The 21404-nt window shown below is 37.3% G+C and overlaps 1 protein-coding gene across 3 annotated transcripts in view; it reads right to left on the bottom strand.

Moving 5' to 3' along the window:
* Nucleotides 1-21404, bottom strand: part of clec16a (C-type lectin domain containing 16A) — a 61323-nt gene that overhangs the window by 17057 nt on the left and 22862 nt on the right. For all 3 annotated transcript variants that reach the window (XM_081384526.1, XM_081384527.1, XM_081384528.1), the window contains exons 11-18: nucleotides 19609-19729; nucleotides 18716-18816; nucleotides 12733-12852; nucleotides 10898-11007; nucleotides 9580-9624; nucleotides 7330-7380; nucleotides 6389-6517; nucleotides 4038-4158 (exon numbers count right to left, since the gene is read on the bottom strand). In XM_081384526.1, coding sequence (XP_081240652.1) covers nucleotides 4038-4158; nucleotides 6389-6517; nucleotides 7330-7380; nucleotides 9580-9624; nucleotides 10898-11007; nucleotides 12733-12852; nucleotides 18716-18816; nucleotides 19609-19729 — 798 coding nt within the window. The remainder of the gene's footprint in view (nucleotides 1-4037; nucleotides 4159-6388; nucleotides 6518-7329; nucleotides 7381-9579; nucleotides 9625-10897; nucleotides 11008-12732; nucleotides 12853-18715; nucleotides 18817-19608; nucleotides 19730-21404) is intronic.

The following is a 21404-nucleotide window of genomic DNA, read 5'->3' as shown; positions in this document are numbered from 1 at the left end:
AATTCCATTTAATCTATTTCGCTTAAAACATAAGGACTGGCACATTTTAATATAGTCATGCATTTCCTATTACAAAGTGTTAAGAAAATGTCAGTGCTGAGTGAATTTAATCATATTAAAAAGACCTGGCATGAAATCAGACTGCACTCATGCGGGAGTTTTCAAAAACACTCCAATGAGTCATGACCAACACAGTATATCGCAGCTTCATGGGTGGGCGGAGAAGTAGGTGAAGGAAGAAGGGGAGGGGTAAATAAGGGAGGTAGGTCATGAACGTTTGAAGTAGGTTTCAGACCAACTGAAGTACTAATAACTGAAACAGCATCGTCACAACTGAGGTACTATGACTTGGTACCAGTTTCTCTTTGTGCTCTGCACTTCCTTAGAAGTCACACTGATGGGTTGAGGAATTACTTCAGAACTGAAAGAGCAAGGGCTGCTCTTCCTTTTAACGCATAGCCAACTGTGATGACAAAGAATTATATTGCTGCTGGGGAAAATTATCTGCTGTTATTCCAAGGAATACCCACTTCCATGCAGTTACAGTTTGACTTGTTAATCAGACAGCTGAGGCTCAGTAGTTCTGCATTTTTAAAGTCACAAATACCATAATGCACACTGCACACCATAATGAACTCGGGATGCACTTCACGGGTAGTCAAAAATGTTGGTTGATTCATTATAAAATTGTATTTTAAAATAGGAAACCGAACAGAGAGCATGAGCTTCAGTGCTTATAAATAACATGGTTATTATGTGGAAACTGGGTGACTTTATAAAAAAACTAAAAACATTTTGACTGATTCAGACCAAATCTAATGAATCATTCAGAAACATTTGGGAACCAGTTTGACCAGTCCATTAAAATGACCTTCATCAAAAGAATTCCCTCACTAATTGATATCACGAGGCAATATAACCAACAAAATAAGTTAATAAGCAAAACAGAACCATGATATCTACTACATTCTGTACATTTATTAACTCTTCTGATACTTTTAAGATGTTTTCAAAGATTTTTTTAATGTTGATTATTAATAGTTGATAATTGTGATTACTATTGTAAAAATCATTTTGATTCAACAAATCTAAAAGAATCATTCAGATCAATTTGATTTTTACGGATTAATTGAAAATAATATTATAAAAAGAACAATTTCCTAACAAACCAAACATTTGCACTAGTGTTATATACACACACACACTACCGTTCAAAAGTTTGGGATCGGTACATAAAAAAAAAAAAAAAAAAAGTTTTTAAAAAGAAGTCTCTTATGCTCACCAAAGCTGCATTTATTTGAATAAAAAAAACAAAAAACAAAAACAGTAATATTGTGAAATATTATTAAAATATAAAATAACTAATTTTACAATTTATATATATATATACATATATATATATATACATAAATACATATATATATATATACATAAATACATATATACACACACACACACACACACACATATATATATGCCTGCCATATTAACATTACCTGATATTTCAAGGTCTTTCATGAATCATGATGTAAAAGTCAAATATTAAGGGGACATTCACACAGAACACATTTTTGCAACAGTCAAAAACTCACTTTAACCCCGCATGTATATGAGTAACCAAATCAGACCATCCAGACCACCAACTGAAATCATCAATAGACTCAGGACAGTTACATCCTGTTTAACTTCAAGAGTAAATGTAATGTGCATGCGCATTTTATTAATATCCCATTAATAGAAAAGATATCTGCTCTCAACTAAAGTGGGGGTGGGGTGTTACATGCAAAATACCATGTGACTTAAGGTGTGACATTTTTTCTGAGAACTTCCACAGAAAGTGTTCATATGTCATGTGAATTAATCATTATGTGTATGCATGCAAAAAAAGAAGCAAGAAGAACAAAAAATACAGAAGAACATGTGGTTGTAGGTCTTTCAGTTAATGTGTTAAAAAAAACTGACAGCAAAGAGTGGAAAATATTCAGCAAGGATTCATGCAAGTTCACACAATGCACTGTGATGCTTCTATGGTGTTGTATGTATGCATCATTTCCTGCACATCTAAAAATAACACAGATCAGTAGCATGTCAGTTTCTCAGGTCGATCTGTCTGTCTATCTGTCTGACTGTCTCTGATCTGTCTGCCAATCTGTCTGACCGTCTCATCCACTCACTGATGAGCTATTCCAGGATTCACATTGAAAAGTACATCAAAAGGCCAATGTTATCACAAATCATGAGGTTGCAAGACATGCCAGCTGTAAACAGCAGTTACTGTTAAGTAGGGGCTGTACAAGAGATTTTCCAGATAGGAAAATTAGAGAGATTTTATGTGGTCAAATGCTTTATAGACATACAGTGGGGGTCCAAAAGTTTGAAACCACTAGAGAAAATGCTGCATGAACTCTAAAGATTTGTATAAAATGTTATCCAGCAGGATTTAAGAATGATTTGAGAATGATCCAAATTTATTGTCACAAATTTGATGATTAGTGACCTACAAATGGGAGTGCAAAATCTTAAATATGTCTTATTTAAGGTTTCTAGGATTTTGAATAAAGAAATGGTTTACCAATTTTTCTGAATGATTCACTGAATTCCTTCTAAATCAAAATGATTCATTCTGAGCATTTAGAATATTTCAAAACACAGAAATGGTTCACAACTTCCGTCTGAATGATTCATTAGATTCAAATGACTTGTTTTTAGGATTTTGAAACGTTTCAAAACAAAGAAATAGTACACAAATTCATCTGAATGATTTGATTTAATCTGAATCAAAGTTATTCATTTTTTGGATTTTGACATTTTCAAAACAAAGAACTTTATTCATTGCACATTTAAATTTTAGACTTTGAATCCCCGATTTTCAATGTAATCTCATGACATTTGGACCACACTGTACTTAAATAACCAAGTTCAATGCCAGACTAACAGACTTAAAATTATCATCTCTCTGACCTTATTTGACCAATATTCTCTTTGAAATGAATATTGCTCTACCACATTTGTGAATTCTAGTGAATCAACCGGTTCAAACCTACAACGCAAACAGTCATCCAGATGTCACGGCTTGTGCATTAACCCTTTTATGCGCAAACGGCTGTGAGACAGGAAGCAGTAGTGGGTTGATTTGGCAGCCAAATCTGAGCTTCCTCCCACCTGCTCACACTTCCAGGGCCCATTCTGCCCACTCTCTGACCCAGCCTGTAGGTGCTTCTCAAGCAGCCTTACTGTTAGACATGAGATATACTGGAAGAGCTCAAGGCTGCTGCCCACAACGGCTGCACCAGCTCTAGCAAAGGCCTAGGTAACAGTGGAAGGTCTGAGTCAGTTAGCTTGCACACACCCCCTCTTACCTGTCAAAGTGAGAGGGCCTGAGTTAACCAGGACACCTGGACAGAAGAACTGAGCTAGAGGAGCTGAAACAAGGGGCTTCCATGCAACACATCAGGGGTGAAATGAGAATCGGTTAACAGTACAAACCCACAGATTGCATTGCATGAAAGAGGTGCATAGGCGACAAGTGTGATTTCATGTGTGGTAAACACTGTGACTGAGTGTGAGATACAACGAGGAAGGTCATAACATGGAACTCAAAACCAAGAAGATGGTCACAGTTCACAAGAAATATATCGACATGTTCTTTTTCTATTAAAAGAATCAAGCAAAGGGCTGCCATTTTATCTTCATCTAACTGCACTTTATCTGATACCACTGAAAAATGAGTTGGCACACAATTCAGTTTATGTGAATCACACAGCTGTGGAAGTTAGTTATCAAGCTATCGCAAAGATTCACATGAAAATTGGTGGTGTTAAGACAGGAACTTAAAGCTAAGACAGGATGTTATAAGTGATGTAGGATTTATTAGATTTCAGCTATAAATCACAAAAGCAGATTATGATATTGCATAAATGCTAAGAAAGAAAATATTTGTATTGCTGTTTGGCAAGTAAAAATCTTTTTTGGCAGGGCCAAAGATAGACTCATTTGTAGAGTGTTGCATCAGGTTTCTGTGATTCTAAAGGCCTTACTGAGGTCAAGCACATCGTCAGTCTTGATGAGATCCTCCGGTCGGGTGAGAGGAAGTTGAGTTTCTGGTTCACCCTGCAGCTGTAGGGACAGGGAGCGCAGCATGAAGAACACACGGATAGCCTGCAGGGACACACAAAAACAATTAAAGTTGCTATAGCAATTAATAAACGGGACGTTAACACAGGCCAGAGATGGGGACACGCTGAAGATGGAAGCAACAAGGAGAGAAAATTCTGTACCAGGCACAGCAAGCTCACTGTTCGCAAAGCTTTTTTTATTTTTATTTCCAGCCACCACCGGGGTTTTTGATTCTTTTCACAAAAGTTTCATGGCCCCCAGAATATTTTGTTGTATGAATATCTGAACATGAAATATTTTAAAAGAAAGAACAGACCCTCTGATTTTAAACGACAACAAAAATAAACGTTTTATTCTAGCTTTATGCATTCTTTTTTTATCAACACTTGAATGTGGGTAGGTTACAAAAAAAAGCAACATTTTGAGCAAAAAGCTGAGAAAATCGTGTTTTTGTCAAAGACTAGGTCTGGATCGGATTCAGAATGATGATCAAGATCAAGTAGTGTAGATCAAGTCCATCAAAACCCCCAAAGCTTCACAGTCCTATACCTCGCCTTGGGTCAATATTTCCCTCTGTAACATTAGGCAGTTTTGATTTATATGCTGTTTAAATGTTGATGATTGCGTTACTTTACATATGTATCTGCTTACATATGCTATCACTTGTTTCTGCTTCTTCTTCACCTGTGTTTTGATCAAGAGATTCAATACTCTTTCGGAAGATGTCAAATAGCGCCCCCTACCGTATAACAGTGAAAACACTGAAAGCCGGAAATTTCTGTCAATAGCTGGGAAGTGTTGTCTCATAAATTACAGAAATTTCCGTCAATGACGGGGAAATGGTTAAAGTAGTCAAATCTAATTTAAATGAAATCAACTGTGCATGCTACATGTGTGTAGCATCATTGTTTGAATCGTGATTAAAATGCAGTAGTTGCCTCTAAATTCTTGTAGAATTTTTTTTATAAATCAGCAATCGGAATCATCCTTGCAAAATCATGCTGGCGGGAAGCGCTGCGCTGTTACACAACGTGAACTCACTCAGAGGCCCACATAGAAGAAAATGAATAGTTGAATAAAGTCGTTATTTATTTATTTTTGCGTACAAAAAGTATTCTCGTCGCTTGATAAACTTAAGGTTGAGCCACTGTAGTCACTTGGACTATTTTAACGATGTCTTTACTAACTTTTCTGGGATGGCAGATAACGATTACATGGAAGCCTATGAAGGAATGAGCCAGCTACTTCATCAAGGTTTCATCAAAATATCTTAATTTGTGTTCCGAAGATGAAAGAAAGTCTTAAGGCCCGTTCACACCAAGCACGATAACTATAAAGATAACGATAAAGATATAATTCTAAAAATCGTTCTCCATATTAAAGAATAACAGAGTTCACACCACAACTATAACGATAAAGATATGAGGAACGATATTGTAGGGATCACTTTCAGAACGATTTTTTCCAGCTGTCGAACGATAAAACACTGACAGCCAATCAGAATCCATTCTAATTTAAAGGTCTCGCGCATTTAAAATGGATCTGGATCATCCGGGCGCGCGCGTGCTTAGAATAAAAAGACCGTTATCGGTCGTTGGTGCGGACGCATATATAGTTATCTTTATCGTTATCTTTATAGTTATCGTGCTTGGTGTGAACGGGCCTTTACAGGGTTGGAACAACATGAGGTTGAGTAATTACTGACAACATTTTTGGGTGAACTAACCCTTTAAGTAAACAGAGCTTTTCTAAAGGTTTTTTTTATGTATAAATCCAATGTAATTTATACAAATGTAAAATATCAATACTTAAATCGCTGCTATATTCTTCACTTAATGATTAATGCATATATTAATAGTACTTATTCAATGCTGTAGGAGTTTTACTGAGAAGAAGCTCTACAGTTATTTCCAACCATTTCAAGAATTTCTTTATGCTTAAATTGTGTTCTTGCTAAACCAAGAAGTGCATTTGACCAATCATGAGCACAGCTGCATCACCAAACACACATAATAAGAATGTTGATCCTGCAGAAAGCCTGGTATTGTTATATTTCTAAAACACATGAAATCCATTTCCAAAATGCTTTGGAATGTTTCCCAGAAGACAAACGGTGCAAACACTGGCAAAGAAACGCATGCATTCATGGATCGTGAGAAAAGGTTGAGGGAGTTTCTAGATGAAGCCAAAATGTTTAATAAAAGGCCACGAGACCCACCCATTTAATTTAATCTCAGACATTTCAGCATGAGTATATATGTTCATCACTGACCCTGCGTGTCCTCTCGACATCTCCACAGGGCAATCGCTTCACAAAGTCAATGCCGGTAAGGGGGGTGCCAGTGGGAGGAAGTAAAATGGAGGCATCCATCATAAGATACTCCACGTTTAGGGGCTTATTCTACATACAGATGACACATAAACAAAGAACAAGAGCAAAAACATGAATCACTCAATGGGCTAGTTGATGCTAGACCAACAAACAAACAACAAATTCAAGTGGTGTTTGAGTTTAGCTGGACGAACACCCTGTTGGGGGGTTTGTTGGTTCAGTGTGAACATGAAAGTTATTTTTCAAAACATTTAAAACCAACTTCCATTGCAAACCTTTTTTCTATGAAACACAAAAGGCAAATTTTTAAAGAATATCCTGGCTACTATTTTCAATATGACAGTGATGACTGGGGTTGTCAAGCTATAAAATGTAAATACAAGTATCATAAAAGTTGACCATATGACTTAAATCCATACCATTTCATGGTCCATATGGTCTCAATACATAATATAGAGGACATCATATGGAGGAATTTTATGGCATGTTTGTGGGGCTTTTACTGTAAAAGATCCACTCTACATAATTTTAACTGCAGGAAAATGAGCAACCAACAGCATTTTATTTATTTTTTTATTCTTTTGTGTTCCATGGAAGGAAATAATGAGCAAATGACAATATTTTCAATTTAGATGAGCCAATTCTTTTTTAAACAAATTTTCTTCAAGGAACCAGGAAAAACCAGGAAAAAAATGTTTCGTAAGAGGAAGCAGTATAAACGTAGGATGTAGTAGCCACTCCTTATCCAGTAAATGTCAAATAGATAAAGGTTTCCTCTCACATCAGAAGCAGGATGTGTTGCTGTATGATCAGGTTATGACAGACAGTAAGAGTAAAGTTGCAAATAAGAAAAAGTTTATGCGTTTAGTAAGGCTGCTTACCATCATGCTCCTGTACTCATCCTCAAACATGTCCAGGAAGATCTCCTCCCCCTGCAGGAAGAGGAACATTAGTGGGAAAAATTGACATAATAGAAATCAATACTACCTTTCATATGATTGGGGTCAGTAATATTTTTTCTAAATAAATGTATACTTGTGAAATTTGTGTGATAAGCTTGTAACAAAACTTTAAAAACAAGACATTACCTGACTTCCTAGGTTGCCTGTGAAGGCCTGTAAACTGTTTTTTTTTTTTTTATATATATATGAAGAAATCCAAAGGATCTGACTTGTACAGTGTTCAGGATAATGCCGAAAGAGCTACTCTGTACTGTAATGTCAATGTGTCATGCAAAGAAAAGGGATTAATTCAAACTGTAGTCTCACATAGCCAGATCTATATAGTCTATAGTCTCAAACATAATTTATATTCAAACTGTCATAACAGTGTAATTTTAATGACCTCATCTGTCAACATGATGCCAGTGAATTGCAGAGCTTGTGCAAACATATCGACATCACTATGATCATATGCTTTCTTAACCGCTGTTTTCTCACCACTTTTATTTTTGTTGTTGTTATTGAGGAAAGCGCAGCACATATTTATATTCATCTAAACATCGCTCTCAGCAGTGTGGATGGCGCCTGGATGTTCGTTAACAGTATATCAGTATATCATTTCCAACTTTTTACTTCTAAGAATTAACTTCGCCATGAGTATATCAGGGCATGACTCATTGCGTTTGCACAAGTGTGAGCAAGAGCAATAAGTTCCTGGCTGTAGTTCACTTAACGGCCACCAGTGTCGCTAATAACAAGAGTTTCTGATTTTTACTTATAGCCCCTTTAATATACTGCAATAGAAAATTATAATTATATTTTAAATTATTATTGTTTTTACTGTATTTGTGTTCAAATAAATACAGCCTTGGTGAGCATATAAGAGAGTTCATCAAAAAAAAATCTTACTAACCCCAAATATTTGAACAGTAGTGTATATTAAGAAATATAAATAAATAAATAGATCCCACTGTCACTCATGGAATGGGAAATATAAACATTACTTGCAAGTTAAAATACAAATAAAACTCTTAAGTAACATTAACCCTCATATCATTTTAACTTGCATAAACAAATGTTTCTTATTCTAGGATGACTATAGTATTATATCAAATTCATTAAAAGAAAATTAATTATTTAATGTTATTATTAGACTTGTTTTACCATCTGATCTGGTACTATCAAGAGATCTATTGTAAACATGAATCAGTGTGAATGTTCAGTTCCATGAAAAGGGTAGGGGAGGGACTACAGGAAATACAGATACAAACTTAAAAAGATAATGAGCACGAGTTAAATTATTCAGAACAGTCAGACTCTTTTACATAAACAGTACAAGTCATTTATGGCCACTGCATAATTTTCATGCTTTCACTTCTGTTATTTTATAGTTTTGACCTCACTATTATGCTGTAGTTTGGACAATCGAAATGATAAAGAAACAGCAGGTGTGTCCAAACTCCTGACTCCTACTGTACATGTCTGGCAGGTTTCTTGGAAGAGCTGGAACACACTGATCCATTATGAGCACACGCTAGAAACACAGATGAGATACTAAGACAAAGGCCCTCATGGGACTCTCCATAATCCCAGAACAGAACATCCAGTACTGTGATTATTTCTATACAGTCCTCACTCATATTACACATTTTGGATGATGATGGTTGGAATGTGCAGTCTGCATAATGCATTCTGAAAGAGATCTTTCTTTGAACTGTGAAAGCAAAAGTGTCTGCTGTTCCCATGTATATTAAACCATTTCACGTCATACCACTCAAATTTCACGAACGAAAATGACTTGGGGGGAAAATAAAAAGGTGGGGGAAAAAGTGGCCAAAACAAAAGCTGAACTTACTAGTGTACTTTGTAATCTTGCAGGAATCCAAGTACTCTATTCTGTTTAATAGTAGCTCACTTTCACAGAAATGTCTCAATATGAATAAGCCACCAAGAGAACTGACATGTTTCAACAGGAAGCTGTTGGGATTTTCCTAAATATCAAAACAGCAAAGTCTTTAGGATGAGCTGTCTGATCTTAATTCTTCCTCAGACTTTGAAGGAAATCAACAGTGAGTAGGGTGACTAAGGGATAATTATGAGAATTATTAGCATGAAGGTCTGTTGCCTATCTGGGTTCCAGTAAGTAAGTGACTTTTATTAGATCTGAAATAAAATACAAGAACATCTTGCCTTATAAAATCGCCTCAGAAGGTGAAGACTCTCTTCTCGGGCACCCTAAAAAAAGAAAACATCATCATAGTAATGGTATGATTGAGTTACACAATATAAACAAGTAAAATATCCTACTTCCTGTAAATCTGTCTGCTATCAAAATGAGAATGAAAGAAACTGTTGCGCAAGGTAAAAAAAAAATACTGGGAAAAACCTAAGTGTGCTAAGTATGTGTTAAGAAACAACCGATAAATTAGAAATATGTTGCAATCCGTCCTGAATAATTTTTATTTGCAGAAGTTGATAAGCAAATTAGCATGACTTCATTTTTAATTTGACTATGAATTTCAATATATCTTTTTCATTTATTGTGAAAGCATACATGCACACGTTTTCACAGTCTTTATCTGCAATGACAAAGCAGGCCATAGGGAATATTTGTATCCATTGCTGAAACAGTCTCCACAATGCCATGTTGTCGTGCATTTGGCAATAAAACCAACCAATGTGATTTAGAATGATGATTAAGTTTGATGTTTTTTTTTTTTATGTGTCATATACGCAGACATAATTTACCCGTTTTATACCTCTAGGCTCAAATATCTGTAAGAGAAGATCCATGAACTAACTGTTCTGTTTATAATAATAATAAAATTTAATAATAACAATAGGGTTTCAGCGCTACACGCTTGAGTCCCTAATAATTAGTTACATTTCTGGGTACACAAAGTGCTTTACATAGAAGAGGGGGAATCTCCTCAACCACCACCAATGTGCAGCATCCACCTGGATGATGCGACGGCAGCCATATTGTGCCAGAACGCCCACCACACAACAGCTTATTGGTGGAGAGGAGACAGAGTGATGAAGCCAATCAGTGTATAAATATGGGGATAATTTGGAGGCCGTGATGGACAGAGGCCAATGGGCAAATTTGGGCAGGATGCAGGGGTTAAACCCCTACTCTTTTTCGAAGGACATCCTGGGATGTCTGGGCAACCAGTCTTGGGCTACAGGGTGATATGGCTGCTGCTGTTAATGGATCACCAATATCCATTTAGAATAAAATAAAAAAAGAGAAGAAATTGTTGAAGCCTGAGATACCAACTATATACAAGAACTTTTACATGCCATGGAAGATTTTTATAATGTGTTTCTTTTTTCTACAGCTAAATAAATAAGTGGAATGAAATTATTACTCACATTTATGGGAGTAAATTACATAAATATATGAACTGATACAAAATGAATTATTATATTCTTTTACACTGATAAAAAATTACATTCTTTGATCATTACTTGAAAAGTAAGAGATGTTCTGTGTTAAGACGCCTACCTCCAAACAGGCCAAATGGATGTCCTTTATAATGCATTGAGAACCAGACAGCACAGACTGTTTTAAAAGCAGACAGCTTAACTCCAGTGTGGCAAGACGCACCTTCCCATCTGAAACACACACACACACACAGACACAGACACAGACACAGACACATAGAGTTGTGATAAAGCAAAACAAAACCCATTAGGTGCAACTGTTCTAAATTTACAACTGAATCAAAGTGGCATTACTACAGCAGACCAAACATGTGGGATTTCGTATTACGTGAATAACTTCTGACCATCTCTAGCAAACGTGTCTTAAATAAGTAAGAGTGGGGCATTAGAATAGCTCAGATGTGATTCGTGTAACCATGGCAACAGTCAAACAACCATGTTGGCAAACAAACGGGCCGCAAATGAAAGAAAAAATCTAAAGTTTAGCTTCTTGTCATGCTAGTGTCACAATGGACACTGGATGGAAATGTCAAAAGCACAAAGAGCATGAATCATACAATATGAGGACAACAGCTCATCATGGATATATTGCGGACTCAATCAGTTCTACAATTTAATCCTAAGCATTGCAGAGTATCAATGATGGGCTTTCAGAAAACTCAATTTAACATCATGCAAGCAAATGTAATGTGAATGTGAAGCAAGTCAACTTTCAAATGTCACAATAATTACAGGAGCCCCTGAAAGGAGAAACTGGCTACAATTCCTCTTCACAAAGGTGAAAGTGATCAACGGTTAGAGGAAATTGGTTGCAGTTTGTGTTACTCAAGGTTGTGGTCAAGTGTATGGAGCTAAAGAAATGTGCATCAGGCGAAAGGGCATTCAAATAACAACTGATACTTCACTAAGCTCTGGCCCTCTTGCTCACACTGACGGTTGCTGAAGCTTTTCAAAACATCCCATAGGAATAAACTGGAGATTTCTGTAAACCGTGCGATGTAAAATGTGCTCATAAAGTGGTAAAATTGAAGGGATGTTATCCTGACATGGGCTGGAATGAACTCTGCATTGTTATCTATTGTTAAAAATTCTTGGTTAATATTATTTTCTGTCCGTTGCCTTGGTTACATCATCAGAAAATTCATTTCAGAGCAGTATTGCAATTGTTAAAACTATATTTAAAAAAAAATCCATTAATTGAAATAAACCTGAAACGAAATAAATAAATTGTTTATATTAGATTAAAACCTAACCTTGAACTAAAAATTAGAAATGTTACTTTGGCAACTAACTAAAATAAAAAAGTAACTAAAATGTAAGTTACTAAAATGACTTTGTAACTAAAACCGAAAATTTCAAGTTAAATACATACATTAAAATAAAATAAAAAACAAAAAGTGAAAATATGAATACATACCATAATAGTACATAAATAATAGTAAAATTAACACTTTTTCAAAAGCAGAGAAAGTTATTACAGTTGACTAGAAAAAGAAACTGCCTATAATAACTTGTTGAAACACGTACATTAATACCAGATACAGTCTCAAAAGAGAAAGTCCATTTTGATTTCATGTAGTCTTTAACCACTTTAGTTTGGACAACAAACATGTTTGATGCATTAAAACCACAGCTGATATTTACTAAAGACACAGAAGAAGTTTTGCTTAAGCTGTTTGCACATTGAAATATCAGTAAAGGTCAGCAATGAATAAACAGTGAATGCTTTGATCTGCACAGTCAAGTTCAGGCACAACGATGGAATCTGCAGAGTGTAATATTTAATGAGCATGTTCAAGCAAGTGAAGGATAATATTTGGAGTCCGTTAAATAAAGCACAGTAGGTGAGACGTGGAGGATGTGAGTGAGTGTGTGTGTGTGTGTCTCTCCACGTACCTGGCTGAGCAGCCTGGTTCATGATTCGGATAACTCTCTCCACCAGCACCTGACTGTAAGAGCTCCTGTCTTGATTTGGCACAGGTAGCTGGATCCTCTCTAAGAGCTCTGGGTTTATACCTGCACGTACACACATGCACACACATAAACAAAAAAAATGCAAAGATCAGAATGTTGGAGCATGATGTTGATGAATGTATATACGGATGTATTTACATTATTTTAACATACAAATCTGAATTTTCACATGATCCTTCAAAAATCATTTTAATATGCTAATTTGGTGCTCAAGAAACATTTCTCATTATTACCAATATCTAGGGTTGTTAACATATATATTGTTAATGTGGTATAAAATGCCTATTGTTAAATATATTTTGCTATATTGTGTATCGCTCCATGTAAATATATAGTACTATTGACACTTCAGAGTGATTAAATGCATGAATGAGAATATAAAGAGCGGGACGTGCTTGATGTTAAAAAGAGTTCGCTTTCGAGTTTGGTGTCTCGACATTGCGTCGACAGCTGACGCTTTGGGGAAATTCCCTCTTCGAAAATGCTGAAGCCTGATTGAATCAAGCTATTGCACCTGCAATAGTCAATGGCGCTCAAGCGGGGGAAGGCCCGTCGCTATATGAGCCTGCGATGAGCGGTACTGACTTTGAATTTTTCCCCTTCACTCAAGCCTGTTGTTTCACCGTGGATATTCTTGCCCGAGCGGACGACGCAGAAAGAAGTTATCCCCTTCTGCAATCCGGCAAAGATGATGTTGCTAAGAGGATGCTGCGTATGCCGAGGGCCCATTGAGCTACCAGATTCACGTTCTGGGCCCGTATTTATCAAGCTTCTCAAAGTGCCATTTTAGTTTTAAGTGCGGAGAATTCATGAAATTTACTCCTACTTTCAAACTTAAGTATAAAAGCAAGTTATCAAATTTCCTAAAGCTAAGAATCACTCTTACTCTCCCAGTTATTTAAGACAGCTCGAGAGGTCTCTCAAGTGTTTAGGAGACAGAGACGTGTGTGAATCTTTCAGGAGAGGAATGTTTATGAAATGTTTGACGACAAGCAGTTACTCAAATGGTATCGTTTGGACAGAGCAGGCATTATCTTTGTCAGCGCTGGTTAATGTTGGGCTGAACTTGCCTTTTATAACATGTTTCTGCTGTTCGACTAATTCAGCAAGCAGTAGCGCTTCTTCCTCCCACCAGTTAATTTTTTTTGTGTCATTTATAGGCAGGTCAGTTAACAGCACAACGGTTTAAAATTTGTGATTGAGACATGGTGGAAAACGTGTTAATCTTTCAATTCCAATGTGTATATCATTATGTATTCTCTTGAAAATTATTTGTCAAAAGTGTGTTGAATGTAAACTCCTCTAAGGAATTTCACCATTCGATGTGAATTTATCTGAGAATATTCTTAAATAAGGAAATCGATTCAGTGATTGGTCCATGCCAATGTCGCCATCCAAAATCCTGTTTGTGGCACAGCAAAGTGTTGTGAATCATCTCTAAAACTGACACTTAAGATTTAGTCCTATACTTCACTTAAATTACGACTGAGATGCTTGATAAATAACTTTTATGCGCAGCTTCGAGCCAAGAATTTTTTTACTCTAAAGTCAATTCTTAGCAGTGTTCTTGTAAGAGACAGCTCGATCAGCTGACACCGGCCCAGCACTCGCGTGCTCATCGTCCTTCACAGCACCCGATCTCGTATTAGTATACGGTGATATAAGCAGTGCCGCCGCTTTGCTGTCATTCACCCACGGTGTTCAACTAGGCCCGGTAGCTCAGCGGTGAAGACTGTCCGCTCTCTTATGTCTGTTTCTCAAATCCCTCTGCTGGTTAAGGGCGACGGGAACAGTAACTGTGTTTGTTCTCCGACCGTCCCGCTGTGCAGCGCATTAGGTCAAGATATATCTATGCATATATACATACATATGTAGACATATATCTATATGTATACACAAAGCGCTTCAGAATCGGAGCTCTTCCTCCTCCTCCTCCAATTTCTTACTTTCCCAGGCTTGCTGCCTTCAAGCGGCAAGTTGCCTTGTTTTAAGCACAAAGTGCTTTGGCCTCAGTCACGTTATATGAAAGCATAGTAAGCTACTGTCCGGGCTCTGACCAAGGGTCTGGATTATGTCAGCGGACCTGAAATATGTCTACTTTTAATGGGCATCTATCATGCAAGAGTGCTCTTGTCGCCATCATATTCACAATAGCCTGGCCGAATGTCCTGGCAAGAAGATTTCGAATGGCACAAGAAGGCTAATATACTCTGGTCCCTCTACGTGTCTAATTTGTGCTGAGCACTATTGTCAGTTTTATTAAAAAAAAAACTGTATGATGAGGCTTACGCCTAGATGTGGATATTTCAGTGCTCTCAACACCGCTCAGAGCTCAGGTTTCAACGCTTCAAGTGTTTGATTCTCCCGGCATGATCTCTGACGAAAGACCTGAAAGCATTCGCTGTGTCCTGTCCGTGCGCTGCATGCTTATGTGGATGGATACGAGTCATTTTCACCTTTCAGAGCAACTGTCCACCTGCTTCGGGGAGCTAAGAAAGGCTATCCTGTGCAAAGCAGACGTTTTCGCACTGGATAGTAGAGGCTATCTGTCTGGCTTATGCTACCCAGAGGGCGGACCGCTCTATAGGGTTCATGCCCACTCCACTAGGGGTTTGGCTGGGCTTGGTCTTAGATATGTCTATTACAGAACATTTGCCTAGAAATAGGATGGTCTTTGCTAGATTCTATAACCTTGAAATCCCTTCTTTTGCACCGCATTTGCTGTCTTGTGTAATGGGAGAGGGGTGAGCTGTCATTGGAAGGCTGAAGGACCTTGCGGCAACACCCCTCCTCCGTTAGTGGTTACGACTAGGGTTGGGTATTGGTTGGGTTTTATCCGATACCAGTACCTACTCGGTATTTTTCAAACGGTTCCGGTGCTTAAACGGTTCTTGAAACAGTATTTAAGAAAACTAAACCGCACACACTTTATCAAAAAATAATACCTCTGTGTGTGTGTGTGTGTGTGTGTGTGTGTGTGTGTGTGTGTGTGTGTGTGAGAGAGATTTTCTGAAAAAGATTTTCTGATTTCTGAATTAATGAAAAATTGTGCCGTTTAAAAGGCTACTGATGTAGCCGAAACCACTAGCCTGGTTAAAACCAGACCCTTCTCAGTTGAAACTGAGTGTAGGGTCTGGAGAAGCTATGTAGACAAATCATTTCCAAAGGGGCGTCACCAACCGACGTAGCTCAAATTCCGACCCTTCGCAGGGAGCTTGATTGACCAATCATACTTCGCCATCCGCCATTTTGTCCGACAAAGCAGTCAGGAGAGTAGATTAACATAGGAGGATTTGAACTTGAAAAACGGAGTGTACTGACGCCTTACCGTGGTTAAAACAACATTCCTTCTTATGTTTGTTCATGTTTATTTGAGGCTATAAATTAACTAGAAGGAAGAGATGATCGGTTCACAAGAACAGCTTTAACTGATGCTCTACAGCGATCTGTCACGGCACATTAAAGAGCAACAAAACGGTATTTATTGTTTAAATTTCTTTAAAAAAATTACCAAATTTGAAAGCTGAGACTTTGTTTAATATGTTTAATATCAAACGTAACCGAAAAGTAGCCTGCTCTGTCCTGTCTGCCAGCGTGTTGTCAGTCTCCTCTCTGCTCTGCAATGTATTTTTCACTGCGTGAGAACTCCTTCAGCGTCGCTGCGCTGTCGTCATCATGTAAATCCCTCCCCAAACGTTTCTGATTGGTGCCGCGATTTCGGCGGCACAGAAATGAGTTTGAATGGGCTCTTCTCCAGACTATCCTGGAGAGAGAATTAAAATTCGCCGGAAGTAGTCTGGGTTTTCCCAGGCTACGAAACCACTTGAGTTAAGATCAAAATTTTGTCTTCTCATATTATGACTTTTACAAAACAGAGAAATAACTGACACTAAGCAGAAATATTTAACACACACAGTATAGCCTCATATAAATATACTTGATATTGATATACTTCATACTTGATATGCAAGATTTGCAGTTGGCATTAAAATACTAGACTTACCCGAAGAGGAACACTGGCAGCTGAACTTGAACTTTAGTCAAGCGTGTCAGAGGTTTTGGGTTCTAATCATTTGTAGGTTTTTTTTTCTTTTTTTTTCCAAGACCGATTATGCTCATCAGTGGTTGTATATCAAGCAGGGACACTTTGTGTCCATTATATTTTATGATTTCACCAGAACGAATAGATATGAGACGCCGTATAGGGCTTAAATGAAACTTCATTCACGCACATATGAAACCCTTGCATACACATATACTAAGTAGTCACACATACATGTATACTGCTGAATGCTCAAACTAATACATATAAAATGCACAACGTCACATCTAAAGTCGCTCACGCACACACGCGCAAACTCTACACACACGAGACGCGCGGAACTCTCCGCGCACATACTCATCTGAGACGCGAGCACACACACACACAAACTCTCCGCGCACATAATCATATAGACGGCGCCTCATAAATAGATCGATCTCCGCAACGTATTGAAGCGCGCGTCCGAGTGAAGACAGTGCGGTGTGCGCGAGCCACAAGAGAAAACACTGTATCCGCACCACTGATCGCACCGGCAACGAGCACTTTGATCACTTGATTTAAAAAACACATTTCAGCGCTAGATCGTCTCTTATTTAACAAACGAACTAAATGAATGCTCTGCTGGTTTACTGGAGATGTTTTATTATTGGATCATTCGTGCCGCGAGATGTTTTATAGGGGGCGGTAAAAAACGTCAGGCACCGAAAGTTTCGTTCTTATTCGGTCTCGTTACTACCGTTTACGTTTCGGTACTCAACCCTAGTTACGACTAAACGCTGGCTCTCTACATATGTTTTTTTTTAGCTTTAATAAGAACAATATATATTTAATTCATGCAGTGAAGACTATGCAATATATATTTTTTTTTTACATTTGATTATTACATTTCTGTACTAATTCTAATTAAATGTTAAATAAACCTATTGTACCTTAAAAAATTAATGTTTAATTTCATATTTTTGTTATATTGTATTTGTCCTATTGTTTGTGAAAAAAACCTTATTTTTAATAACAGAATTGAGATAAAATGACACAAAACAACTATATTTTGATAACATTGGTCATAAGTTGGTCATATAGCCCACCCCAACCAACATCCAAAACAGAATTATAACATTATAAATGTCTTTACTCTCACTTTTGATCAAATGAATGTGTTCTTACAGAATAAGAGTATTCTTTTTTTTTTTTTTTTTATCGATATATGAATAATACTTATATTTTATATAGTCTCTTTTACATCTCTTCCCATAATTATCAATTTATTTGCATGCTTTGCTTAAAGGGGGTTGCACACCGGACGAGAAGCGCAGCGTCTAGGACAACTCAAGGTATCGCATACCGGATGGGCACTTTCTCAGTTTATGGCAAGTAATATTGTTATGTTTAAGGACATTATGAAATTAAGATAATGTCTATACTATGTTATGATTGTACATTGTTGGGTCTGCAGTCTGAACACTTTACCTAGAGCGTCCGTCAACTGAATTAATTGAGAATCTCACCTGAAAATCCAATAACATCAGCAATTTTCATTCAAGCAGCTGATTTCTGTAAATGAACGTAAAACTAAATGTATATTGCAGCACAGGGTGAAGTCAGTATATACATTAACGACGATTTGAGACAAATATAATGTAAATTTAATCTAAAACTATGTAAATGGCGCTCTGTGGCGCGGCAGGATTTTGAACAAGGTCCTGAGCCATTGCTGGGCGCCACGGACAGATGGCGAATGGCGCCGCTGGTGTGTGTACACTCATAGAGAATAATGTGTTTGAATTTTAAAGACGTGGTGCTGCACTTCTCGTCCGGTGTGCCACCCCCTTGAGACTGTTATTGCTGAAGAGACAGATCATATACCTTTACTGTGAGACACGGCATACAGGAGACAAAGCACAAACAGAGCCTGGTAATCCTCTGAGTCACAGTCCAGTGCATTATAGAACATGTCCAGGAAGGGCCTAGAACAACAACCAAGATAACAGCTATTCTTTCATTGTTTCCGCTTGAAATCATGCAGAAGTTTGCACAACAGAACAATGTGTAAAATACGCAATGCGCACACAGTTTATAAAGACTGTTTTGTATTATTTGAGTGTTGCAAAAGTGAAAGGAATTTAACTAGGCAAGCTATTGTCTATAAATCATGTCAGAATTAGTCTGGCTTTGAGGAGCACTCATATCTAAATGCTAGTTACCTCCCCTTCAGCTAAAAATAGTCTTCAGAGGTGTAAACTCTTCTTTTTAAGTACCAAATCAAGTCCATGCAGAGTATTCCTAAGAATATTGCTTTTTCACAGGCATGTCAAACCTCTTTTATCTTTTGGTTTAGATAAAACACAAATATCGCATTTGAAAGGCTTGTGAGCAGTCTGAACATGTCCTGGGCTCTTTTTCCTTGGAGCATGCTAATCTAAACAGGGAAGCTTTGCTGCACTTCAATGGAACTGAGCATAAGCCAATTGCAGGGTCATCAGTTCAATGTTAATACCCGCTAAAACTGATGACACTGATAAAGTGCTATTTTGGACCACAATGCAGTTTTAATGGATAGACTGAACTGCTGCTTCTCAAGTTTCTCTTCAATTAAATGTTAGAGCAGCATAGATCCACTGACCCTAAATGAAAAATGAAAATTGCCACTAGAGGTTTGCTTAATCTGACAAAAGAAATTTACTTAAAACTTAAAAGTTATTCATAAATGTGTTTTCCAAGCCTAAAAAAGCTAAAAAAAAAATTGGTTGGTTGTGTACCTGCTCTTCTGGCCTTCGGATCGTGCTGCCGCAGCACTCTTCTCTTCGTCTGTAATGTTTTGTTCTGTCAACGTGGACACATCAGAGACCCTACATTTTTCCATCACCACCATCTCAATTTCTGCAAAACACAAACACAACACAGACTATAACAGCACAGCTGGATTTTGGCACTGTACATGTGAGATGCCAGCCATGGAAGATCCCCACACCAAACTGATCTGAGCTGTCTAAAGTTACACTAATGGATTTCCCTTGAAATTATTTCAAAAAGGGAAACCACTTGGTGGTATTTAATAATTTCTAAAACTAAATCTAACAGCCCAGGTCACAAGGGAAATGTTTTCTAAAGCTATACGTAATGATCGCTGTGATTATTAACAGTATGCATGTATTTATGTACGAAGTAGAGGTCTGCGCGGGACTGTTTTTTTTTCGTCCCGCTCCCGCTAGGTTCTATTCCGCTCCCACCCGCTCACGCTTAAAACTCACTCTCTGTTCACCTGCTATACACTTAGATTTTCTTCCCGACCCGACCTATCCCGCTAAATTTAGATCTCGTTTCCAGAATCTCACAAGACGCGTTTCCATTACAGATTTGTGCAAAACTTTTGCGATATTTTGCGAAATGACGACGATGTTAACCGTCGTTATGCGACTTGTTAGAAACTTAATTTTTTCCTCTCGAGATTAAGTCACTCCAAAAATCATGGCAACGGGTGTTGATAGGTTTATGCAAATCCCAGCCACCACACTAGCCATTATTTTAAATCAAAGGAGACGTACTGTAGGCGTGTTATCCAAGCATTAATGGCAAAGAAAGCCCCTTATGCTTGGGAGAGGCACATATGAGGTGTTTCTCCCTCCTATCTGCTTCAAGGTCTTGATAAATTGTGCCTTTTTTCGTTGTTGTTTAGAATCTAGTATTCCTGTGATACTTTTGTCTTTTATAAGTTTAATAAAGAACTCTGTCTTGTCTTCTGTCCAAACATACTGCGCCTTCTTTAAATAATGATCAACTTTTACATATGCCAGGTGACTGTTTCCATTGCAGTTTTGCGAAATATTCCTTTTTCGAATTGCCTGAAAAAATACCTCATGCGAGCGTATAAACTTTTTTGCGATATGGGAGATTTTGCTAAATTTACATGTTTCCATTGGGTGTATTTTCAATTCGCAATTTCAATTTGCACAATTTAAAATTTCCCCTACTGAAAGAGACCCAATCTTTCTCTTTCAGTAGGGGAAATTTTAAATAGTGCAAAATTTAAAATACACCCAATGGAAACATGTAATTAACAAATATAAAATGTAGGCTATACAAAAATTGTATTTGTTATTTTTTATTCTTTTAACATTTAAGACAGTAGAAAAATATTTCAGCAAAATAAATTTAATACGACATCTGTCACTCAAAGTTATAAGCAAAATATGAATAAACGAAAACCACTGGCTTATAGCTATTGCAAAATGAAATCACTTTAGAAACAGAACTATGTAACATCCATGCAATATCCAGCATCAGCGTCTCTCGTCCAAATGCTACTGCTAACCCGGACACCGACGTCACTTCACTGAGTTGAGAAAAGCACGTAAAAGTCCTGACAAAAAGCGATGCATAAGGATGTAGTGTAATGACGAATTATTTATAATTTCTTCCGAATTGTTGACAACTTAGTGTTAACTAATAAATGTTATAAACTGATACTACCAACAAAATATTAGTGCATTCCTGGAACTGGGCGTCGTTACACGACATCCTTATGCATCGCTTTCTGTCAGGACTTTTACATGCG

This window comes from Scardinius erythrophthalmus (assembly GCF_964197995.2).
Source record: "Scardinius erythrophthalmus genome assembly, chromosome: 1".
Classification (NCBI taxonomy): domain Eukaryota; kingdom Metazoa; phylum Chordata; class Actinopteri; order Cypriniformes; family Leuciscidae; genus Scardinius; species Scardinius erythrophthalmus.
Note: the sequence above shows the minus strand (reverse complement) of the source record. Positions and strands in the feature narration are given on the sequence as shown.